This window comes from Salvelinus namaycush, chromosome 7, assembly GCF_016432855.1.
Source record: "Salvelinus namaycush isolate Seneca chromosome 7, SaNama_1.0, whole genome shotgun sequence".
In the NCBI taxonomy this organism is placed as follows: Eukaryota; Metazoa; Chordata; class Actinopteri; order Salmoniformes; family Salmonidae; genus Salvelinus; species Salvelinus namaycush.
The window spans coordinates 39,794,796-39,821,455 of record NC_052313.1 but is presented as its reverse complement, the minus strand read 5'-3'; the positions used below and the strand labels follow the sequence as shown (position 1 = coordinate 39,821,455).

The 26,660-nt window shown below is 46.0% G+C and overlaps 1 protein-coding gene across 1 annotated transcript in view; it reads right to left on the bottom strand.

Annotated features, from left to right (window-relative positions):
- LOC120051220 (neuropilin-2-like) overlaps positions 1-25,815 on the bottom strand; it is a 64,153-nt gene extending 38,338 nt beyond the window's left edge. The window contains exons 1-5 of the mRNA XM_038997960.1: positions 25,003-25,815; positions 16,326-16,503; positions 7,867-8,048; positions 1,892-2,122; positions 49-204 (exon numbers count right to left, since the gene is read on the bottom strand). Coding sequence (XP_038853888.1) covers positions 49-204; positions 1,892-2,122; positions 7,867-8,048; positions 16,326-16,503; positions 25,003-25,075 — 820 coding nt within the window. The 5' untranslated portion in view covers positions 25,076-25,815. The remainder of the gene's footprint in view (positions 1-48; positions 205-1,891; positions 2,123-7,866; positions 8,049-16,325; positions 16,504-25,002) is intronic.
- Positions 25,816-26,660: the final 845 nt, after the last annotated feature.

Below are 26,660 nucleotides of genomic sequence, written 5' to 3'. Positions count from 1 at the left end.
AACGAAAGTCAGACGGACGGACAGAGACAGAGGGGTTGGGCTACTTACTGTCACTGACTTCTTTGTGTGTCATGTTGTAGCGGGCTGAGAAGCCGTCTTTGGCCACAGCCATGTCCGTGTGGAAGGACAGAGACAGTAAACCAGACGACGACTTGATCTCAGGAGGAATCTTAGTACCACAGTAACGACCAATCAGAGGGCCCACTGGAAACCCAGACAGACACAAATAGTTAGGAGGGATCTTCATGCAACATATACAGTATGTTTTCAGTGTTTGACAAAAACTGAAGAAAATACTTGTTAGACCTTCTAATTTATTTATTTCATAAAATAAAATAAAAACTTGCACGTTTATTCGATATCATCAAAGGATTCCTACACGCCTGCAAAAAAGCAAACTCGGATGTGTTTCCTATTTTTTATATATTTATTTCAGGATTTAACATGTTTTATTAGCATCAGTGTATTTTATTTTATGGAATGTGAGCATCTCCATTGAAAGTGCTTTTTAGTCCAGACATAGGCTTAAACTGGAGTAAGCAACTAATGAAAACGCTGAAGGTCTGTGTCTCAGCATGAGACTCTCCCTCTCGTGTGGTTTAGGCTGGGATTAAGACCCACTGTGGGGGCAGACTTTAGATTATACACTGCTGTCACCCAATCTTCTCAAACCCACCCAATCCCACCCAGCTCCCCAGGATTACAGACACACACACAATGTTCCTAAAGATTCCCCAAATCAGTTTTCCATTCCTTTCCTTCAGATCTAAAGACTCTTCAGTGTTCCGACTAATGTGCTTGATGGGGTTGGGCTCAATTCCATTTCAGTTCAGACAATCAAGGAAGTTAATTGAAATTCTTAATTCAAGTAATGAAAAAACGATTCTTGAATTGGAATTTCAACGAATATTGTCTCTCTTCTCTGAGTTAAAATGGAACTGATGCCCAATACTTTAGTTTTATTATGTATAGTTTTAGTCTGTAAATGTAATGTACTTCCCACATGGGTCATGTAATAGAAAAGTACACTGCTCCCAAGACGAATCTCTATTAAGCTTGTGCGATTGACCCAACCATTTAAACCACATTGAAAATGGGAGTAGTTTGTCCCTAAGTGAGGAGGTATTGACGCTGTTGTATTGGGGCCCCCATTTCAAGTTTAAAATATTTGAGCAATTCTCCTCTCTACTAATCTAACATCATCTTGCTCCCAGCCCCAGCGGTAGATACGAAGCGCTTTGATGCCGCTCTCCAGAGCTTTCTCCTACTAGTGTTCCCCTTCCCTTCCTTTCCTGATCTCTCTTGATACCACTAGCATGTAGCTATGGTGCAATATGTAACTCTGCCCACAGGCGCCTCACCGCCACGGCAACCGATACCCCTCATGCACTGCACTCTCACTATCGCTTCGGTGTGAAGTTTCCCCTAGGTACAGATCTAGGATTAGCTTCCCCTGCCCCAATCCTAACCTTAACTATTTGTGAGAAAAATGCCAAACTGACCCAAGAACAGCATCTAGGGGCAACTTCACCATACTCCCTATTACCAAACAGGAAGAGAGAGCTGTGTGATAATGGCAGATTGAAGCGAGGGGGAAGTGGGGCAAAGTAGGCGTGATGAAGGGGATGAATGGGAAACAGGTCATGGGAAAGTCCTGGGAGGTGTAGAATGGCTAATGCAGGAACGGGCTAGTTCCGGGATTGTTATTGAGACAAAGGCTGAAGGAAAAGCTTCATTGAGGTATTGTAGATGACGTGTGTGCGTATGTGTGTGTGTTTGTGTTCAAATACATGCAGGTACCTCATATAGTGTGTATGTGTGTGTATATGAAAGTGTATGTGTGAATGTGTGTGTAGACATGCATGCGTGTATGTGTCTGGTAAGCACTCACCCTGGGGCAGCCCGTCCCACACGTCCAGCCAGTCGTACTTGCAGTCTCCCTCTCCTGACAGCAGGGGATCGTTCTCCAGGTCAAAGGTCAAGAAGGTCAGGGTCACGTCCATGTGGGGCGGAGTTATGATGATGTAAGAACATTCCAGGTTGTGGGGGTACTTGTCAGGGAAGCCGGGGGACTCGATCACTCCGGAAGGACTGGTGAAATTCCGGAAACAGAATTCCGATCCTATGGAGAACACAGACATGAGTAATTTACCACAGAAAAGCAATATTTTTTTTTACTAGTAGGGTATCTTTTTAAAGAAAATACATTTGTCACTGCAAGACAGCAATAATAGAATCCAGTTGCAGTTCATTGTGTAACTCACATATTCACATACACACGCATGCACGCACTCTCTCACACACACACAGAGTGGCAGGTACCCTAGTGGTTAAGAGTGTTGGGCCAGTAACCGAAAAGGTCGCTGGTTCCGAGCTGACTAGGTGAAAAATCTGTCGATGTGCCCTTGAACAAGGTACTTAACCCTAATTGCTTCAGGGTCGCCGTCAATAATGGCAGATCCCTGGCCATGACCCCACTCTCCGAGGGTGTCTCAGGGGGAGTTGGGATATTCAGAAAAACACATTTCCATTTCACACCTCACACTCGTACAGGTTACCCTTCTTGTACACGCAGCGAAACAGGACAAATATAAGCAGCCCCATTTGACCTTTGACACACACACGCCTCATCATAAACCTCATAACCGTCCCCACAACCCACAGCCCAGTAAGCTCTGCGTTTACTCCCTTGCTTCAAAAAAAAGAGAAGAAGAGTGAAGAAAAACACATGCCAAAACAAACGGGGGTAAGCTCGCTAAGCGGCACGGCGTGTCGGCAGCTCATTAGCTATGCAGATTTATGCGCCCTGGGCGGCTCACCTTGAGCTCTCGACAGATGTGCCTCCCATATAAACTTACCCCTGAGTTACTGAGGGTTTATGGACGTGCACATTAATGATCTGTGTGCATGTCTCTCTCGCGCTCTCATTTATTCGAAGCACGGATCATATACACCTGCACCTTACAATCCCCAAACTCTCTGTGTTCCCACCTCTCACCCTCTCGCGCTGTCTCTCTCTCTCTCTCTTTCTTCCCTCTCCTCTTCCTCTCTTGTTATTCAAAACATTGCTGGGACACACATACACGCATACTTACACCACGCAAACTGCGAATACACAGACTAGCTCTACCAACAGCACATAGCAATGATTCTGTGAGGGGCATGGCAAACAGAAAGAGCAGCAAAGAGGAAGAGGCAAAGCCCCCCCCCCCCCCCCCCCCCCCCCTCAGATCTGATTTGACCTTGTATGACCCTACTTCAACCACATCACAACAACCACAACCATCACCACGTGTAGTGTCTAAATGTTCTCACTATGTGTCTCCAAAGGCCACATGTGTGTTGTGTGTGCGTGTGCGTGCGTGCGTGCTTGTGCATGGGTGTTGTCCATCCGTGCATGTGTACATATATGTGTGTGTGTGTGTGCGTGTTTGTGTCTCCTGTGCCTCCATTGGTCAGTCAGACCCTCTCGTTTAACGAGTAGAGACAAGGCCAGTGTGATGCCTGCCTTAACCCGTCACTATGCCGACACACTTTTATAGACCTCATGGAGATAGGGACTGCTGCCTTTTACCGCAGGAAGAGAGGAAACACACACACACGCGCGCACACACACACGCACACACACACAACAGACAAGTCCAGGAGAAAGCATGCTAAAGCACTACTCCAGCAAGGTCTACTACTGCTCATTGACTGCCCCTCACTGAATAGGGAATGCTGTGTGTGTGTGTTTGTGTGGAAGAACAGGCGTGACACTGTGAAAGTGTGCCAGTGTGTGTGATTGAATGAAAACGCATACTGCATGCTACATAGGTTTTGTGGTTTATAATAGACAGGGTATGTGTTTGTGAATGAAAGTCTGCCTCAGTGTGTGTGTGTGTGTGTGTGTGTGTGTGTGTGTGTGTGTGTGTGTGTGTGTGTGTGTGTGTGTGTGTGTGTGTGTGTGTGTGTGTGTGTGTGTTAAGCCTCAGCATGTTGTGTGAGACACACTGGCCCACTGGCCCTGTTATCCTCAATACTGGGTCAGGGTGCACTAGACTGTTACCCAGGCAGAAGAAAGAGGGCTTCAATCACACCATTGCATGTCTATATTAGCCCAGTGTGTGTTACCACCCGTCTCGCACGCTCACATCGTCACATGCCAAATATGTGTGTGGCGTGTGTGTGAGAGATGGTGTGTATGCATGAGTACTCTCCCTTTTGTTAGTCCTTATTAGTTCAACTATATGAACATTACAAAAACAAGCCCCTCTTCCCCTCACACACAAGTCTGGCACAGCAGCCACTCGCCTGGCTTGCACATTTCACCACGAGCAGCCATTTGGCAAGAGCTGTCTGCCGGTGGGGGGGGTTGAGGAGGGGGGAGTGGGTGAGTTGCTGGGTAGAAACGCGTCGGCGCTTTCCGCTCGAGTGCCTGACGGAGTAGTCTCTGCACATGTTGTGTCAGGGAATCCCCCCTCCCTCCCACGCTCCATTCCTTCACCCCCCCCATCCCTAGGAGGGATGCGCAGTCTGTTCATTCGCCCTCTTCCCCCTCCTCCTTTTTTCGTCTTCCTTTCCTTCTCCTCGTGCACCTCATGCTGTGAGAGTTCACCTCCACATTTGCGCCCGTCTGTTGCACATTACAACCTCTTTTAACACTCTCTCTCTCTCAGTCTCTATCTTTCCCTCTCTCTCTCTGTCTCGCAGCCTACTCTCGTTGGAGTAAACTCAAGGGTTTCACGGAAATACACTTGAGGCGTGTGTGTTGTTTGTGTTTGTGTGTGTGTGTCTGGAGGGGGGGGGGCAAGAAAAGCAAAACAGGAAACCCAAGAAAAGCTAAACAACATTGTGAGCGTACCACAGCGTGACGAGTTAAGACACAGCAGTCTATTTACGCGTGCATGTATGCTCGCACAACCACTGGATCAGAGAACACTACACTGAAGCCATGCTTTATTCAGTTAGGAAGGGGTCACAGCTAGGTCAGTCACCCTGGTCAATCTGGGCTACATTCCACTACATTCTAAAGGTGACCCGACAGACTGGGTTAGGGGGGAGCTACCATGACCCCCAAGGGGAACCACAGAAAGACGAATCACGATTGGTTCTGCTAGTGCTAGAGGCCGGAGGAGGCCGCTTGGCGGGAAGTCATCCCGTACTAGCCGTGGTAACAGCGTCACAGTAACAGAGTCACATGACAGGGGGCAGAGTGGGGGGCTGGTTTGGTAAGAGGGGTTAATACGCCAGTGTGTGTGAGGAAAGTAGGGCACAACAATAATGGGGGGAGGGAGGGCAGTGGGTGTACATTCACTACTGTGGGGTTATGGTGCGGGCGTGTGGGATGGGGGTGGGGTGGGTTTGGGTTGTTGTTTTGGGGCACATGTTCCCTCAGGGGGATGGGATGGGGGCTCAGGGAAAAAGGGATTTGGGAATACAGTTAAGGGTGAGGAGTCAAATATCTTATTGCTGTTTATTATCCCTGTATCCATTATCGGCACTGAACATAGGAAGGTGGGCACAGTATACACAAACACACTCTGCTTACTTAACTGTGTATTCTCTGAATGAAGCTACAACATACTCCTTCCTCATCATTAAACCTGGGTGCTGATGGCAGTCTAGGAGAAGAGAAGAGATATACTGCAGGGTCGTGTTCATTTGGCACCAAACGGCAGAACACAGACTGAAACAGGAAGGGACTATTACCCGGACTTGCCCAATAAGAAACACTGATTTTAGTTTCAGTTGCAAACTATTTTGAAACGTTTTCCATTGTGTGCCCTAATGAACACAACCCTGATCGGCAGCGAAAGCAGGACTGAAGGGTCAGGCTCTGGCTGAGGACAACCGCCAGCCGGACAGACACACCTCCAAGCTGTGTATTGACCTAAGATCATATCTCCACCAGTGACGCCCTCCTTCAAAACACATACGGACTAGAGCATGTACACACACACACACACACACACACACTGCAAGTGCACACAAATAAGACTAGAACGCACATCCCTCGTGCACAAACATCATTGTAAATAAACAACCGCTCTCTCACTGGTGGGTTGTGCCTGGCAGTCTCTAATGTTCTCCCAGAACTCGTAAACTACTGGGTTTGCGGAACTATTTGGCCCGAGCCTGACTTGTTAAAATAAACAACCGTGATGGGTGTAGGATGCAAAGGGAGAGAAGACTGCACTCCAAAACATATGCTCTGCGTGTCGATCTCTCTCACACAGAAACACACACAGACACACACACACACACACACACACACACACACACACACACACACACACACACACACACACACACACACACACACACACACACACACACACACACACACACACACACAAAGAGAGCATGCACACACACATCTATACGCCTACATAGACACAAACAGAATCCTATAACGCCCAAGCACACTGTAACCACCCACGAACACATATCACACATACATAATTATACACCTACACACGCATACCATTGTTTTTTGCACCCCAAATGCATAGCAGGCTCTTGTTAAAACCATGGCAACAGCATACCCATCCATTCTGTTACAGAGTGTGTGTATGTGTGTATAATATTAGCCCTATCACATCATCATATCATTGTGCTGGTGGCCTTGGTAACAGAGCTAAATGACAAAACTGGGCCACGTTCAAAACGGTTGTTTTTCAAATCACGTTTAAAAACGTTTTGAAACAGAGGAGGTACTACTACCTGAATCCCACCCAAACAAATCAATGTCAATGGGATCTTACAAGCAAAGCCCAGCTCAGTACAGAGTGTATCAGCATAGCTCAGTACAGTGTATCAGCACACTACCGCAAGTGTACTGTATGTCAAGTACACTTCCTCGTATGCACTACCACCACCAGCACCGTCGTTAAACTCAAATCCCAACCCATCCTCACCCTACCCTCTCCCTCTCCCAGTAATCATCTCCTCACTGCCTGTAGCCCTTCTCAATCACCCTCGCCCATCCTGCCCCCTCCTCCTCACCCCTCCCTCCTCATCATCTCCCTATACAGCCTGTAACCTCTCTCCACCCCCCCCCCCCCCCCCCCCCCCTCTAGATGAAGCAGATCCCAGGCCAGTTAAAAGAGGCATTCCTGAGATGCTTTTCAGACAGGATGAAAAGAGTTAAGGCTTTTTTCCCCCTTTCCTGTAAAACCATGTTTATTTTCCTCCCTGCCTCTTTTGAAGTTAATTGGTCGGGGTGTGTGTGAGTCTGCGAGGTGAGCGAGTGTGTCTATGGGTGTGCGTGTGTGAGGTAGACTCCCCCACGTGAAGGTGAAGGTCATCATAGGTCCTTCTGCCCAAGGCATCCATAGCAAGAACTCAGTCAACCATCCCACCGTTGCACAAGGCTAGTTAGCTAGTTAGGGGAATGGCCACCCAGAGCCAATCCCCTGGACATTGTGGTTTCAACCCAAAAATGTATTAGGATGAACTTAGATCACATTACATGGTTTGATGAAAGCCATGTTAGCGCCTCATGGGCAATATTGACCAATGGCAGTCCACAGGTTTCTAAATACACATTTCTATTGAATAAATAGAATGCTCAGAGACAACAACTTGGCGTCCATCTAAGATTGGCCAAAATCTCTCTACATATGTCTCCATCCCAACCTTTCAGCAACCAGTCAAACATCAACGTCCCAATCACACAACCAATAACATCGCCCCCCCCCCCCCCCCCAACGACCAACAACCAATCAAAACACCCCAATAAGAGCTCATCAGGCAGAATTAGAGAATTCACTCACCTGTCTTAAAGATCATGACCCCCCCCCCCCCCCCCCCCCCCACACAAATAAAAATCTATAAAAACGCCTCAATAACGAGGTGCCGGACATCATTTGAGTATTGGCTCACCGGTCTTGAAGATCTCATACCGCAGAGAGAAGCCAGCCCCCTGGTGAGCGTAGTCAGAGACAAACTTGATATGCAGGGCAGTACCAGAAGAGATGATGGCTGGGGGGGCGATGTTACTGCAGTGTTTACCCAGCAGCTCAGCCGAGTCCGAACCACCATCACGGATCTCAATGAAATCATACCTGAGAATGAGATATAGAGAATTTCATGAAAAATCCTTGAAATGTTTTGATGTGCGGCGTCCATATTAGGACAGACGCAGGAATTGTTTCAATCTCAGCAGGAGTTCCCTTACTCTCAGGAAGAGCTGTTTAATCAAAACTAAGACTGTCCTAATTTGGACATCTTACCTATGGATTTCTTTAATCATGTATATGTTAAAAGAGGTGCTTCGAGAAGGATGTATTGATTTCAGTAGAATGCTTGAATGGATGATTCAAGCTTAAAACCAAGGACAAAGAGAAGAATAGAGAAAAAACAGCTTTGGGGCTCAATGTGATTGAACTCTAGTCCATATGACCTTTGACCTAAGACCTATTGACCTCCCTGAACTAACCCAAATTCTTAACTGTCATTTCAGAGACAGAGAGAGGGGAAACTTGAACTCAGACAAATCCCACCTGCCTCTCCAAAATTAGCCAACTCAACAGAAACGAGTCACTGACACTTAAGAAGCTAGGAAAGGGGCATACCTGAGAATGAGATACTGTGTGTGTGCGTGTGCCTGCATGTGCGTAAGGGTGCGTGTGTGCGTGCATGCCTGTGTGTTCTTCTACATAGAAGATCATAAGAAATCCCAGGACATAGTGTCTATAATACTGTAATAAGCTCATAGTTGCTGTCACAACCTCCAAACTCCACACAGTTGTCACTGACTAGTTGGATATTCATTTCCCAGTGAGCAAACAATTTCTGTACTTTTTTTCCTGAAATTTTTATCAGGTTTTTGCTTGGCAGACCTTATATCTTTATTGACATTCATCAATCAAATTCATGAATGCAATTGTTCATGTCAAATTGTTTATCAACTTGTAGCCCTGTGTAACGGATGTGAAATGGCTAGCTAGTTAGCGGGTACGCGCTAGTAGCATTTCAATCAGTTACGTCACTTGCTCGGAAACCTAGAAGTAGGGTTGCACCTTGCTCTGCAAGGGCCGCGGCTTTTGTGGAGCGATGGGTAACGACGCTTCGTGGGTGTCAGTTGTTGATGTGTGCAGAAGGTTCCTGGTTCGCGCCCGTGTCGGGGCGAGGGGACGACGTAAAGTTATACTGTTACATTGATGCTGTTGACCCGGATCACTGGTTGCTGCGGAAAAGGAGGAGGTTGAAAGGGGGGTGAGTGTAACGGATGTGAAATGGCTAGCTAGTTAGCGGGTACGCGCTAGTAGCATTTCAATCAGTTACGTCACTTGCTCGGAAACCTAGAAGTAGGGTTGCACCTTGCTCTGCAAGGGCCGCGGCTTTTGTGGAGCGATGGGTAACGACGCTTCGTGGGTGTCAGTTGTTGATGTGTGCAGAAGGTTCCTGGTTCGCGCCCGTGTCGGGGCGAGGGGACGGTTTAAAGTTATACTGTTACACCTGGTTGTCCTGTAAGGAAAAAGGTAAAACACTTCAACGTGAGGCTAAATATGAGTGCAGAGCAAGCAGATTAATGAAAACAGCGAATTTCAGCTTTTCCACAGTGGACTTCCTGGGACGAATAATTAATAAGCGTCCCCCTCAACCCTCCCCTTGGATATGTGACAGAGCCGTCAAACAAGAGCCGTTGAAACAGTCTCACATCTAATTACAATGAAAGGCCTTCAGCAGCCTTCAGCACAGCACTGGATCACTGTTCTGTGTTGGACCCACGTGTGCACGCACACACACATGCACACAGACATGCAAACACAACAGCACGCATGCACGCACACGCAAATAATACAGCCCCATACACTGTCATTGGGAGCAGGAATGTTTAGATTGACATAGTCTCTAGAGATCAGTGACCGTTAATGGTTGTTCTGGGAACCTCGCAGGGTGTGCACATATTTGTTACAGCCTAGCACTAACACTCCTGATTTAACTCATCAAGGGCTTGATGATTTTGTTGATGAGTTGAGTGAAGTGTGTTTGTGCTGGGCTGGAACAAAAACCTGCAGAGGCCCAGGATCAAACTACATTAATATGAGGGCCTTGATCCAATTCACACACATTCCCACCTAATGCTACATCACGGTGGCTATTAAAAGAGGATTACTCCAGAGCTCCCTTGGTGAAGCTTAGAAAACTAGCAATCCATGAGTGTGTGTGTGTGTACAAAGTATGTGTGTTTTTTGGCTGTAACTGACACATGCTTAAGACAAATACACACACACACACCCACACACACACACCCACACACACACACACACACACACACACACACACACACACACACACACACACACACACACACACACACACACACACACGCACACACACTACAGTGTGTTCGTAAAAGATAAAAGGCCTGAGAAGAAACTGAGAGCCTAATTAGGTTTTAATTGATTTGGGAGTGGGCTCTCTCGCCTGTCGTGGATTAGAAGCGATGACTGAGTGTTTCTCAGATGTGATTATTGACCTGAGCTCTCCTTCTCTCCAGGCCCTGATGAATACATGTATGAAGGCTGGCCGAGTGGGAGAACAGTCTCTCTCACACACACACATCCACACACACACACATCCATGTGTGCGCAGACAGACAGACAGACAGACAGACAGACAGACAGACAGACAGACAGACAGACAGACAGACAGACAGACAGACAGACAGACAGACAGACAGACAGACAGACAGACAGACAGAGACAGACAGAGACAGACAGACAGAGACAGAAAGAGACAGACAGAGACAGACAGAGACAGACCCTAATCCCACTCAGTCCATTAGAGTTCACCTTGCATTTTCTGACTCCTTCGTTTCCCCCTTCTCCCTTACTATGTGACTGGGTCTTTATGGGTTGTGGAGTCCTGCTTGTTGGGACCCATGATGGTTTCAACCAGCTCTCCATAGAGGCCAGAAGAAACCCATAAGGGGTGAGCAGTGTAAACTTAAGGAAGTCCTTCGGGGCTGTTGTTTAGCACCAGTCCAGACATGCCTTCACTCTTCTACTCCTCTCCCCTCATCCTCCTCTCCTCCTCGCAACTGCTAACAGAACCTGCTAATTACCTTCCACACCTTCCTTGTTTTTCTGGGACTTTCCTCCACCTCTGTGCATTCCCTGCAGGCGCCAGGCCAGGGACGACCCTCAGACAGATAGCCTCGCCTGGGAGTGTGTGCGCTTGCATGTGTGCGTCTGTGTGTGCGCTTGCATGCGTGCGTCTGTGTGTGCGCTTGCATGTGTGCGTCTGCGTGTGCGCTTGCATGTGTGCGTCTGTGTGTGCGCTTGCATGTGTGCGTCTGTGTGTGCGCTTGCATGTGTGCGTCTGCGTGTGCGCTTGCATGTGTGTGTCTGGGAGAGGGAGACACACAGCAACCACTCTGAAAACACCATGGTATAACCAGGGTGAAACCATTTCTCCTAACCCTTTGCCCCAGACTGTCAAACTCACCACTGAGAACAGAGTCTAGTCTAGTTCACTTCCACCACTCTGTGGGATGAGTGTTGCACTTGACAAAAATTGCAAATATCTGTTCCTAAAATAGAGGCATGGCAGGTGTAATCTACACTCACAACTGAACTGTGTAGTTTATACTGACAACATGCAATTTTGAGAGGTGTACAACAACAACAGAAATGGCTATGAATTTGTGTGAGTGTTGCTTCCATTCCGGACGATATATATATTTGTTACCACCATTCACTCTTAATCTAAAGTGCTCAACAACCGCAGCTATATCAGGCGCTGATGGTCAACAACAGGGCTGAGGCCCAGACACTAAAAGGAAGTAAGGCTTCTTAGTCTGCCTAGCATAGAGCCACCTCATGCACCTCATGTACGCCTAATAAGGCATAAGTGCCTCTGAAATATTAAGTAGACGCTGGGAGAGAAATCCCAACAGATTCCCCCGGCTGCCGTCTTCAATCTGGCCTTAGAACAAAATAGCTCAAATAGCACTCAGAGCGGCCATCTCTGAGCCGTTGCTTACAGTAACTTTACAGTTACAGATAACTGGGGTTGCGTCCCAAAAGGCACCCTATTCCTTATATAGTGCACTTCTTTTGACCAGGGCCCATAGGGCGTGCACTATTTAGGGAATAGGGTGCCATTTGGGACAAAGGCTGGGGCTAAACCGCTAACAGCTAACCACAAAGACTCTATATAGGCCTATAGGCTACGGCCTAAGGCTTTTTAAAGGGGCATCGCCATCGATCCCGCCAGTCTGGTTGGTGTGAGTATCTACTGCTGGGATGCCCTGTATGACCTTCTTACGTCTGTATTAAAAAATATATGTTTCTCTCTGTCTGTGTCTGTCTGTCTTTCTCCCTCTCTCTCTCTCTCTCTGAGCATGAGAGAGTGTATATGTATTTAAAGACCGGAGTGATCGGTTGGTTGACTATTAGTGGCTATTGGTGTGGTCAAGTACACTGGACCGTAATGTGATCGTAACTCAGTGACCATGACTTGTGACTCTGGGCAGATCAGACCTGAAGCAATGACCTCACTAATCTGCCCCCCCCCCCATATACACACTCCCCACGTCTATGGCCCATCAATTCCTCATTACAAGCGGAAAACAGCCATTGATCTGATTCCAACAGCTCCCATCTCCCCCCAGGGAGTGTAGCAGACACAGAGGATGATATCACACTCACACGTTGAACCTCCCTATTGTTACGCCTCAATGGCACTTCCCCCGTGATGAAACTAAGTGTACGTCCCAAATGGCACCCTATTCCTTAATTAGTGCACTAAATATGGAATAGTGTGCCATTTGGGATGCATTAGTATGGGGTGCCGTTTGTAAAGTTGAATGATCAATTCTATGGAGGAACATGTCTGCAGGCTGATAGAACTGTACGGATATCAAAGCTCTACTAAATCGTCACCTCCAGTTGCCAATGTGGGGCCCACAATAAAAATGACCTAATAAAAAAAAGCTGCATAAAAACAATATGAGTGGAAAATTGATCTTTGCGAAAGTGTGTGTCAGCTTTTATGGTGTGTGTGTGTGTGTGTGTGTACTGTGTAGGTGTGCCGCGAACATCCTTCAATTAGTTTAATCCCACTGTGCAAAATAAAGTACTTCCATACCAGGGCAGAAAGAGAGAGAGAGAGAGAGAGAGAGAGAGAGAGAGAGAGAGAGAGAGAGAGAGAGAGAGAGAGAAAGAAAGAGAGAGCTAAGGAGAAAGTAGGATGCACCTCCTGCACTCCATATCGGTATCATCCCTTCAGCCCTGGTCCCAGCCAATGGCAGATTGCATTAGAGATATCGGCCTGATATTTCATCTCAGCCTTTATTGCATTTATTCCACATCAATCTACTCTGGGCTTGGAGGTAAAAGCCATTTGGCACCCTGCCGGACTCTGCCTGAAATGAAATTCTGAATTAAAGTGCCACCTCAGATATGTGAAGTCTGCATAACACTGGATATTTTATTGCTGCAGCAGTGATGATCTGTGCGGTTGAAGCTACCAGAGCGTTTGACTCTTTGAACCCCGGGAAAGTGCTGGTTGGCCGGGAGAGGGATTAATTCATCAGTATGGTGTGGGTTATAATTGAAGGCTGACCTTAGGTGGGCCAACCGAACACTTTCCTTGAGTTCGCATGCTCAGGGTCTCAGAGTAATTTACTCTCAGGAGAGACCATGACACTGACATAATGTGTATGAGGTGATGAGACATACAAAAGACATGTAACTGTAATTGTCCATAGATTAAAGCCCTTTACAACTCTTGCAACTATATCACATATTTACAATAAACACAGTCCATTTGTAATATTTACATTATATATACAGTATATTCAGATAGCATTTAAATAATACCCTGGCCAAGTCTCCTGCCCCTCCAGTGATTTATTCACTAAGAACAAAACGGGCCGAAATGAGGAGGGACAAACTTGAACTTGTTCAATAAGAAACTCTTGTTTTCGTTTCAAAATGTTTTCCGTTGCCCAAAAATTGTTACTGTTTGCTACGGTGTGCACTAATGAATACAGTCCAGCATTACCGCTCCCTCACCTCAAACCAGGAGAGAAAAACTCCAAGTCTCCCTCCTGTCTCCTCAGTCAGACATACTGCTATGCCTAATCACTCAGGAAGGAGGAAACACACAGCTGCACCAGAAACACTAACTGGAAGCTATTTGAACCCAGTCTAAAGCACACTGTGGGAGATTGGGGGGGGGGGGGGGGGGGTCGGCCTGTCGGGCTGCACTTTGTTTTGTTGCTGTTTTGGCCATGAGGGCCTAGGAACACATCTTCAACAAACTAAATCTGTGTGTGTCCCAAATGGCACCCTATTCCCTATACAGTACAGTGTTCTCTGGTCAAAAAAAAACATCCAGGGAATAGGGTGCACTTTGGGACACATCCTACATAAAAAGGCTATAGCAGCATTAGTGAGAAATGGGAGTTATAGGTTTGTCTTTATGAATAAATAACATTGTTGATGTGGCTCTCTTTTCTAATGGGGCTGTAAAGTATGGGCCATGTTCTCTGAGGATGGGGGACAGGATGCGGAATGGATAGTGGTTGCCATGTGTTCCCTGCCGATTACACACGCTCTCCCAAACATGTGTGCATGTGCAGGTATACACGCATAAATAAGGAAATACACACACAGAGAGAAGCACGCACGAAGAAACACACACCCACACATGCACGCTCACGCACGCACGGGGCACACACACAAACAAACAGAGGCATGTGCACCCACACACAGCGTTTACAAAAAAGCACCCACACACATCTGAGTGGAAGTGTGAGAGGGCAAAGCTTGAGATCACACAGTCCCCTCAGGCTAATACAAAACCAATCCACAAAAAAAAGTAGAGCATTTCTGAGGAGGCTTTTCAATTCTCTCTCTCTCTTTGAAATACTGCTTAACGACAGTGAGCACATTCATTGTATCCGTCTATCACAGAACTACACATGCTATCTATGACTAGGGGGATTTTAATAGGGCATTACGTTACACAAGACCAGATAGGGACATCATCAAGTTCAACAACCACCCGAGCCACATAGAAATGGGCGTTATGGGCCTCCCGAGAGGCGCAGTGGTCTAAGGCACTAGCTGTGCCAGTAGAGATTCTGGGTTCGAGTCCAGGCTCTGTCGCAGCCGGCCGCAACCGGGAGACCCAGCGTCGTCCGGGTTAGGGGAGGGTTTGGCCGGCAGGGATGTCTTTGTCCCATCGCGCACTAGCGACTCCTGTGGCGGGCCGGGCGCAGTGCACGCTGACACGGTCGCCAGGTGTACGGTGTTTCCTCCGACACATTGGTGCGGCTGGCTTCCAGGTTAAGTGGGCATTGTTGGTTGGGTTGTGTTTTCGTGGTATCCAACTACCAATTGGATACCACGAAATTGGGGAGAAAAAGGGGTAAAACAAAAAGAAATAGAAAAAAAGTTATAGATCTCATTCTCATTGAATGCAAGTCTAAGAAGAGGTAGATCTGTTTTATGTGCGGAATTTCTATGCTTCCCGTTCTTACGTTTCGTTTTTACGTGTTTTACTTTCAGTTTTGTACACCAGCTTCAAACAGCTGAAAATATTGCTTATGGAAAATATATTTCACAGCGATTTAGATAGTAGAATGATTCTCTACACTATACTTGCTTGTTTTGTCACGTAAACTGAAATTAGGTGAACTATTAGAATTTTTGCAACCAGGAAATGGCTGAGAAATGTCTTCAAAGTGCAGCTTTAAGAGAGCAGTAGGAGGCAGGGGCTAAAGCCAGGCCAGAGCATGATGACTGACTGCTATGAGGTCAGAGAGACAATAGAAAGGCATATGATTCATATTATACATCTCTATGAAAGAGGAAACTGACCAAGCTGGTTCCCATCTGGCCTGTAATAGCTCCACTGAACTCTCTCTCTCCCTCTCTCAAATCTGTTTTCCTGTAAAATTCACCACATCACCCGTCTTTCTTTCAACCATTCTCTCCATTCTTTCATCCACGTTCCTTTTCTCCTCCACCCGATCAACCTCATCCTCCTCTCTATTATCAACCAATTCTATTCGTTCATCCCCACTCAATATTCAAGTATTAACCCTGACAGTCTTGGCCCTTTCTTACCTACTGTAATGGCCAAAACTGTAACTATGGCTAACTATGAACACTCTGTTACATATGTTTAACCAGTTAAAAGGCAGATCTGAAGTTAAAACCATCCCTGGTCAATCTCCCTCCTTCTCTCCCTCCCTCTCTCCTTCTCCTCCTCCCTCTCTCCTTCTCCTCCTCCCTCTACCATTTGTCTAGCCTAAGTATATCCAAAAGGCCTCCCTCGCCCTCTTTCCCCAAATCACCCCTCTCCCCCTTCTCTCTCACCTGCAGTCCAGTCTCTCCAGTTCAAAGTGGGGGTTGAAGTTGAGGACGATGCGCTGGGAGGGCTCCGGGGCCGTGATGACCCACTGGCAATTCTGGTGGGGCGGGTACTCCAGAGGGTAGCCCGGGGACGTGATGTACCCTGCGTCGCTGGCATCCAGGGTGCCCCCACACACCTCACCTGAGAGAGAGAGAAAGAGAGGGAGAGAGAGTATGAGAGTGTGAGAGAGAGAGAGATAGAGAGACATATGGTTAATACACAGACTCAAAACATCTACGAATAAAAACCTTGCTATTCAAGTGATAAGTTATTGATTTGAGAATGTGTCTTCTTATTCCATAGTGATGTGTGATGCACGATATGTAATAATATCTGTGTCAGACATACGTAGTGTTCACATGAATTCTACTATAGCAACAAAATAGACAACCACGCACACGTCCTCCCATGTAGACAAACTAACCCCACACCATGGCTCTTATCTCTCCTCTGGGAGCATTCTCTAAATGTAATTGTTGTTCTGGCAAGGCAATCTGCAAACATTAGAACACATTCCCTGATCCTATCGGCTCTCTCCCAGGAACAATAGCCTGCCAATAGCATCGCTAGGTTGGCCCAGACAGGAAGTGACAGCAGACCCCCTGTCTAGGGGTACAAGGGTTCACCCCGAATCTGTAATGAGAAGCCAGAGTAACAAAGCCTTTATTTTCGCCGTACGCCCACGCCTCGCTCGCCATTCCCTATCTCACACAAACACGCAAAGCACACACAAACACATCGGCAGACAATACAGTGAGGCCTCTCATCAGTCATTTTACTGCAGTATATGATTTTCCAGTCATTATTATTCTAAATGGAAGGCGAGATTAGGAAGACAAAAATGTCTCTCCACAATGTTCACCATGACAACGATGCTAGGGGTGGTTAACTCTTTCCGTGCTGACAGAGGGCTGCGTTCCGATTCTTTACCCTTCTCCCGAAGTGTGCACTCATTTACTCTCCCTCATGCATTTGGTGCAAGCATGGCTGGAGGGAGTTTCCACCATTATCCCAACACCAGTTCATACCTTTTAAATCCATGAGGGGGAGTGTACAAGTGAACAAATCGGGAGAAGGGTAGAGAATCGGAACACAGCCTGACCATCGGAAAAGGAAGACTGAGTGTGAATTTTTTATTTAACCTTTATTTAACTCGGCATATCAGTTAAGAACAAATTCTTATTCACAAAGACGGCCTACCCCTGCCAAACCCGGATGACGCTGGGCCAATTGTGCGCCGCCCTATGGGACACCCAATCACGGACGGTTGCGATACAGCCTGGATTCGAACCAGGGTGTCTGTAGTGACACCTCAAGCACTGAGATGCAGTACCATAGACCGCTGCGCCACTCGGCAGCCCAATGAATATGAGGACATCAATGAAAATGGCGATGACTCAATATTCTGTTTCATCTGCTTCACCTATTCCCGAGTTATGTGAGCACCTCATCAAAGGAAGCAGGGGGAAAAGATTGGAGGGTTGAAATATAATAGACTGTTCAAGGGTTGACATTTTCAAGGCTATTGTATTTTAAAAGGCACACTTAGGATTTGGTGACATTTGATATAATAGCGAAACCCTACCATTCTTACTTGGATAGAAACTCACACACACACACTTATGTATACACACGTGTGCATGCACACACGCACACACTCCCCCCACATGCCAGTCCAGCCTATCACTCAAAACACCTATCACTCAATACTGCAACCAAAGCTAAATAAAAAGATAACCAAAAGTAAAGAAAAGTCTCTTTATCTCCCCTGGAGGATTCAGACATGCAGGACTATAAAGTCTGCCTATGGTGTGTCCTTCTCTCCCCACCTCCTCCATGTCTGCATCTTAAATGGCACCCTATGTCTGCATCTTAAATGGCACCCTTATCCCGATTTAGTGCACTACTTTTGACCAGGGCCCATAGGGAATCCCATAGGGTTCTGGTCAAAAGTAGTGTACTATAGAGGGCAAGGGTACTCAAGTACTATTTGAGGTCCGGTCACACAAATTTCCTAGTTGGCAAAACTCCGGATGGATAATGTAATTTATCACCATAGTAACAAACCCCCACTTCGCAACCCATGCAACCCCAAACTGTTCACACCCCTCTTGTCGGCAATTATACACATTTTGCATGGTAGAGAATTTTAAAAAATGTTTTAACGGTAATTTCCTGCAATTCCACGCATTCTTCCATGTCTTATGTGTCTTTATATGATACCAGGGGTCAAAGCACGAGCTCGTAAAAACAATATATACACCTACTCAATCCAGGGTTTTTCTTTATTTTTACTATTTTCTACATTGCAGACTAATAGTGAAGATATCAAAACTATGAAATAACACATATGTAATCATGTCGTAACCAAAAAAGTGTTAAACATATCAAAATATATTTTATATTTGAGATTCTTCAAAGTAGCCACCCTTTGCCTTGATGACAGCTTTGCACAGTCTTGGCATTCTCTCAACCAGCTTCATGAGGTTGTCACCTGGAATGCATTTCAATTAACAGGTGTGCCTTGTTAAAAGTTCATTTGTGGGATTTCTTTCCTTCTTAATGTGTTTGAGCCAATCAGTTGTGTTGTGACAAGGTAGGGGTGGTATACAGAAGATAGCCCTATTTGGTAAAAGACCAAGTTCATTTCATGGCAAGAACAGCTCAAATAAGCAAAGAGAAACAACAGTCCATCATTACTTTAAGAGATGAAGGTCAGTCAATGCAGAAAATTTCAAGAACTTTGACAGTTTCTTCAAGTGCAGTAGCAAAAATCATCTATGATGAAACTGTCTCTCATGAGGACCGCCACAGGAAAGGACGACCCAGAGTTACCTCTGCTGCAGCTGCAGAGGATAAGTTCATTAGAATTAACTGCACCTCAGATTGCAGCCCAAATAAATGCTTCACAGAGTTCAAGTAACAGACACATCTCAACATCAACTGTTCAGAGGAGACTGCGTGAATCAGGCCTTCATGGTCAAATTGCTGCAAAGAAACCACTACTAAAGGACACCAATAAGAAGAAGAGACTTGCTTCGTGCAATGGACATTAGACCGGTGGAAATCTGTCCGTTGGTCTGATGAGTCCAAATTTGAGATTTTTGGATCCAACCGCTGTGTCTTTGTGAGACGCAGAGTAGGTGAACGGATGATCTCTGCATGTGTGGTTCCCACCGTGAAGCATGGAGGAGGAAGTGTGATGGTGCTTTGCTGGTGACACTGTCTGTGATTTATTTAGAATTCAAGGCACAGTTAACCAGCATGGCTACCACAGCATTCTGCAGCGATACGCCATCCAGTCTGGTTTGCGCTTAGTGGGACTGTCAATTATTTTTGAACAGGACAATGACCCAACATACCTCCAGGCTGTGTAAGGGCTATTTGACCAAAAAGGAGAGTGATGGAGTGCTGCATCAGATGACCTGGCCTTCACAATCACCCAACCTCAACCCAATTGAGATGGTTTGGGATGAGTTGGACCGCAGAGCGAAGGAAAAGCAGCCAACAAGTGCTCAGCATAGTGCTCTTGAACTCCTTCAAGACTGTCGGAAAAGCATTCCAGGTGAAGCTGGTTGAGAGAATGCCAAGAATGTGCAAAGCTGTCATCAAGTCAAAGAGTGGCTACTTTGAAGAATCTAAAATCTATTTAGATTTGTTTAACACTTTTTTGGTTACTACATTATTCCATATGTGTAATTTCATAGTTTTGATGTCTTCACTATTATTGTACAATGTAGAAAATAGTAAATTAAGAAAAACCCTTGAATTAGAAGGTGTGTCCAAACTTTTGACTGGTACTATATATATATATTTATTTTGTATTTTTTCCTGGACCAGAGGTCCGTATTGACCCCGTTCTGAGTCCAGATCCGGTCCGCGGTCCGCCAGTTGAGTATGGGGGATATAGGGAATAGGGTACCATTTAGGACGCAGCCCATGTCTCCTATTGTATTCTCCAAAAGCTGTGCGGAGTTGTCAGTAGTACCGCCAGGGGAAGATTAAGCCATTTGGGAGAATCCTGCAGCCTCAGGACTTTTCCGCTCCCAGAACTGAGCAGACCATTCATGTACAGCTAAGGAGGAGGGAGACGGGGAGACGGGGGGTGGAGAGAGGGATGCCAGCAGGGAGAAAGGCAGGTAAAGAGGGATAGATGAAGGGGATGAGGATGATGAGGGGGGGTGAGGGAGGAGAGGGAGCGTGATGGAGGAAGAGGGACAAAAAAGTGGGAGATAAGAGGGATTGAGAGAGGGGTAGAAGGAATGGAGAGTGGCAGAGAAAGGTTGTGAGACGGAGACGGATTAAGGCAGAGAAGGAAGGGAGGTGATCGAGGGGGAGGAAGAAAGAGAGTGTGAGGAGGAGATGGAGAGAGCCTGACGAGGCTCATTAAGACATGACCATCCCTGTGGGGACTGACCCTGGAGGAGCTGATGGGCTGTCAGTAGGATATACAGTAGATGCAGGGGAGAGGTGTGCGTGTGAGGGGGGGGGGGGGGGGGGGGGTAAGGGCGCGCATTGTGTATGTTATCGACTGGGTATGTCTTTGTATAAGTCCTCTGTTAGGGTGGATGTGAATATTTGTGTTTTTATGAATATACAGTGTGTTTTTCAGGGCACTATGTCTTATATGTGCATGTGTGTTTGTGTGATAAGGAGGGAGGATGAGGAGAGAGCGTTCAGTAGAGAGGTACCCTCATGAATTATTGTGTCTGTGCTGGCTCAGGACTCCATCCATCTCCACACACGCATGCACACAACACTGCACAGACATGCCATAGCGACCTCAACATATATGAACAATGTTGATATATAATATATAACATATATGTAGCAATAACAGTTGAGGCCATGTGTGGGTCTACACATAATGGTGTATATGTGCACATGTGTGAGTGTGTGCGTGAACTTGGATGCAAGCAAAATGTGTGCTTTAAAGTCTTCAAATCTACTGTACAAGTCTCCGTCTATATATACAGTATCTGCATATGACTGCACATCTGTGTGTGTATGCACCAATTTCTATTAGCGGTATTATCAGTGTACTGTGGCGTCACACTTTGGGAACAGCTGTGAATGTGTGGAAGGGCCATTATAAATCTCCCCATCATTCTCTCTCTTTTTTGCTCTCTCTCTCTCTCTCCCACCTTAATTAAAAAGTGATATCGCTTCGAGAGAGGGAATCAGGGGGACAGAGAGATGAGAGGCACTATTCGTTCATCCCTACACAGGGGCTGTGTCCACGACTGTTTTTAATCTAACCACTCCACACAAGACTGGAGGGAGGGAGGGAGGGAGGGAGGGAGGGAGGGAGGGAAGGAAGGAAGGAAGGAGGGAGGGAGGGAGGGAGGGAGGGAGGGAGGGAGGGAGGGAGGGAGGGAGGGAGGGAGGGAGGGAGGGAAAGAGAGATTTGTGACTTTCAAAGCTCTTTACTTTAATCATTAGGCACCTACCATAAGGCCCTACCTACCTTTAGATAATATTAAAGTGTCCTGTATGGCTCAGATGGTAGAGCACTGACAGCGTCGGTATCATGGGTTTGAGTTCCATTGGGGCCACCCATATGAAACTGTACGCACACACTAAGTCGCTCTGGATAAAGACATCTGCTAAATGACATGTTATAACTTATATTGTTATTATATTAAGGATTAAGAAAAAATTGAACAATACTAAATGAATATGCAGCAGAAATCGTAGTTATAACATAGCTATTCAAGTGTACACACTTAGACTTCAGTTCCAAAATGAACAACACACAGATTTGGTACCCTAATTCACCATTAGCATGCTAGACAAAAGCCTCCTCTCTCTCCCGAGTTAGAGCACGCATGCATGTCTCTTCATAATAGGCTAAGTGGTTTTGGCTAATCAACTAAATGCATTGGGTTGGGTATAGCAATCAATTAATCAACGGATCAATTGACCACAAGCAGATGGTTGCGTTTCGCTGGGTTTTGCTTTGCTAAAATACTGCTGTCCAGATAAATGACCTGTGTGTGCAGTGTGTGTGAGTGCGTGCACACACATTAAGCAGCAGACTGAGGGGCCACCAGCTAGCCGATAGGTGTATTATTTATGGTGACCTTGTTTATAATTTCACCCTAGTCGGCTTGTTCCAGGGGGCTGGCGTGGCCCCCTCCTCCCCCCAGCCCGTCTCCTGGCCAAGGTATTGAACCACAGCCCCTTTGTTTTTCAGCTCTTGAATGCTAACAACTACAGTTCTGACCTTGTTTCTCCGCTGCTGATGTGTTATAGGAGTCTGGGGCAGATTAAAAAAGATTCTGGGGGAGAGAGAGGGAAAGGGGGGGGGGGCAGCGGAGAGGGGCCATGGAGAGGGAGACAGTGAGGTGGGGGAGACAAGAGAAAGAAGCGAACGAGGGAGAGAAAGAAGCAAGCAGAGAGAGAGAGGAGGAAAATAAAGCTTTTCATTCATCTGCATTATAACAGATAAAAAGGTAAACATACAGAGACAAAGAAGACACACTGGTCCTGTATGTTCAATTAATTACTAGTTAATTATTACGAATGACTTAATTATACTAACACAATCATGAGTCACACTGTTGTGGTTACATTCTGTGCATCCCAAATGTCACCCTATTCCCTATTGTAGTGCATTACTTCTGACCAGAGCTTATTCCCTCCTTTAGCCATATGGGCTCTGGTCAAAAGTAGTGCACTAAATACAGAAAAGGGTGATATTTGGGACAAAGACACAGACTTCTCTCTTCTGCTCTACGACCCCCGAGTGTAGTGTTCATTTTCATACGCCCAACATCATCAGTTCCTCTTCCTGCCCTCTGTTCTTAAAACTCTGTGACCCTGCTGTTTGGTACTCAACCCCCTTCTGTCAAATACTGTACCCTTCCTCCTCATCTCTATCTGTTTCTCTCGTACTCTCTCTCTCTCACTCTGGTGTTTGTCCTGAAAAACATGCTCTTGTCCTGCACAACATCTCTGTCACTCTTTCTCTCACAACCTCCTGTCTTTCCCACATCTCCTTTTTTCTCTCTCTCGTGCTGCTGTGTGTATGCACAAGATGTGCTGTTTTGAGGAGGACAGGAGAAGGCTGGAACAGTGAGTGCTTTGGCAGGCTGAGGTATCTGAGCAAGCTGGGGGAGAGCTGCCAAAGGCCCACATCTGTCTCTGATCAACGGGCACACAGGCAGCCAACACTGCAAACAGATCACATTGAATCTCTCTAAATGGCAGGTCCAAAACCACTCTCACACACACTTGAATGTATGCAAACAAGAATCACACACACACACACCACACACTTTGGAGCACATTCTAAGGAAGAACCATAGGACTAGTCCCGTAAACCAGCCAGGGATGCGACACTGAGTAGGGCACAGAGACAGAGCAGAACGGGAGTGAGAAACCAGACAGTGTTTTAAAGCTCAGGAGAGCTCTAGATCGGGAGTCAGAACTTGGACAAGATTCCAAAACTACAACCAAAAAAACAACTCTTACGCATGAATTATGGATACAACTACTGTGACTTAAGAAGCAAGCCAGCTAGTGTAAAATCAGCACGATTCCCTGAATGGAATGGAAGGTGGCATCGGTGGCCTTTTTGTCAAAATGTGTCCTCTGGTCTTAATGTTGCAGCGCGAGCGGATTGTGTGGCGCCGCCTCGAGCTGCGGAGGCACAAGTGCGATTGAGGCACAAACCATCACCATAATGATTGCAAGACTCTTGAGATAATGAGCGAGTTGTTGGTGTTCTTGTTGATATTAATGATGATGGTGGTAATATTCTTGTCATTATCCACTAACAGCAAAATACCACTTGAGGCGCATTATTTTGGTTTGGTCAATGGATTATGTTGTCTACAGACGCGTATAGAGTTTAGCATTCATTCATGAACTCTACCAAGAAACACAACAACAAAAAGAAAGTAGGTCCGTTTTTCCCCCTTTTTTAATTATATAATGATTATGGAATTATCACCCTACAAAGCAGTCATTTGCCTATTATATGCTAATGTATGTAGGGTTATTACTTTAAATAAATCTGTGATCATTAAATTACAAAACCTGCCTAACATGAACGGCAGTGGAACTTAGTAAACATGTACCCCCACATGCAATGGCAACTTTTATTAAATGGTAATGACCTATTTTGGGGGCATAATAGAATAGCTTTTGAGTATCAAATAACATATCACCCAGTAATTTTTCATGGGTGGAATATTGTCAAATTACTCTTGGTATACGAAAGAAGTGGAATTGCAATATTGTTCTGGACAAACTAGGATAACGAATGAGAATGGGCTCATCTTTCAAGGCTGAGAGAACATTTTGTGGGAAATACCAGTACGCTTACACTACACATGATAGACATTGTCTGATAACCAGTAGGCTATCTGATGCCATTCACGGCCTATGTGTTGAAATTCCTGATTTGAAACAGATGGAGCTCGTGCTTTAAAACCAAACGAGTTTTCCAACCCTGAGAAAAACAAGCTATTTTCCCTGTCAGTCTCCAAGACACAGGTATAATAAAAAAACTATGTGAGCTTTCAGTTTTTATCATAGTTTAAAGTAAATTCAGAATTTAAATCACCCATAACGGGTAGTGTCGGGTACATTCGGACACGTTTCTTGACAGCCCATGTGTTGAAGAGAACTTACCCTTGTCTCCACGGACTCCCGGTGTTAGACACATTGCAAGTAAAAATCCAATCAGCGATGGTAGCATATCCATTTTGGCAATGTTCAATGTCTTGTTATTTATAAATGTTACCTCCCAGGATCAAATCAGTTGTCCATCAAGAAAATACACACCCTTTTTTGCAGAAAATGTAGAGACCCTTTTTTTCCAGAAAATGTAGGAACAAATGTTATTACTCCACGTAGCCTATTTTACTAAAACAATCAACGAATAATGTTTGTTCCAAGTGTACTTAATTAAATAAAAATGGGCTAAAGACAGCGGTGAACAGGTTTCCCTCCGAAGCAGGCATATAGGCTACTTGAACGACACACTGGGATGCCACCTTATAACTTTAATATTTTCGTCATGACTGGGTTATCTAGCCTCGTGGAGCAACGTGGATGAAATAAACTCCTCTTAATTCTCCGGTTCCATACAGAGCTTGTCCACTGATTTGGAACCTCCTGGGGTATTTCCAACAGGGTCTGATAAGCGGCTCTTAGTCTACCTCCAAATACGATTGAAGCGCTTTCCTTTCCCCCCTTCTCTCTCCTGTGCTCGCAGGGATTCCAGGACTCCGGTCATTTACTCCTGCATTTACGACCGATGAGACACAGTTGACTGAACTATCAACCGACAAGACGTCTCCGTATTTAGGACAAGAATGGAGCGCAAATCATGAGAAGTGTGACGAACATGAATATAATATCTTCCGAAGGAGAATTCATTCCATCTCTGGGACCACTCTAGTCTTTCTGTCTGTAGCGGAGTGTCTCTATGCGCTCCAGCGGCGTGTGTATGTGAGTGAGTGAGAGTGTGTGTAATATCACTTTTGAACAGAGCAGCTATCGCATTACAGTCAGCGCCTCGGCTCCGCCTCTGGTTGGTTGTTGATCATGGAGAGGTGCGCGCACAATCGTAAAACACACAAGCGCGAGGGCACACACACACGCACACACTTCACGTGACGCCAATAGATAAGGGTTCAACAGATAACGCACACACTATAATCTCAGGCTCGGGAGTATTTCCACAGGCTATTTTCAAGAGAGAAGAACCAAAGAAACCAAAAGAAAAAAAGGGGGAAAAGTGAAGGGGGGTGGAGGAAGGGGAGTAGTACATGCATTAGGGCTCCCGAGTGGCGCGGCGGTCCAATCAAATCAAATCTAACGTTATTTGTCACATGCGCCGAATACAACAAGTGTAGTAGACCTTACCGTGAAATGCTTACTTACCAGCCCTTAACCAACAGTGCAGTTCAAGAAGAGTTAATAAAATATTTACCAAATAAACCAAAGTAAAAAATAATAAAAAGTAACACAATAACATAACACCGAGGCTATATACAGGGGGTACCCGAGTCAGTGTGCGGGGTACAGGTTAGAGGTCATTTGTACATTTAGGTAGGGGGGAAGTGACTATGCATTGATAATAAACAGCAAGTAGCAGCAGTGTACAAAAGAAATGCCAATGTAATAGTCCGGTGGCCATTTGATTCATTGTTCAGCAGTCTTATGGCTTGGGGCACTGCATCTCAGTGCAAGAGGCGTCACTACAGTCCCTGGTTCGAATCCAGGCTGTATTACATCCGCCCGTGATTGGGAGTCCCATAGGGCGGCGCACAATTGGCCCAGCG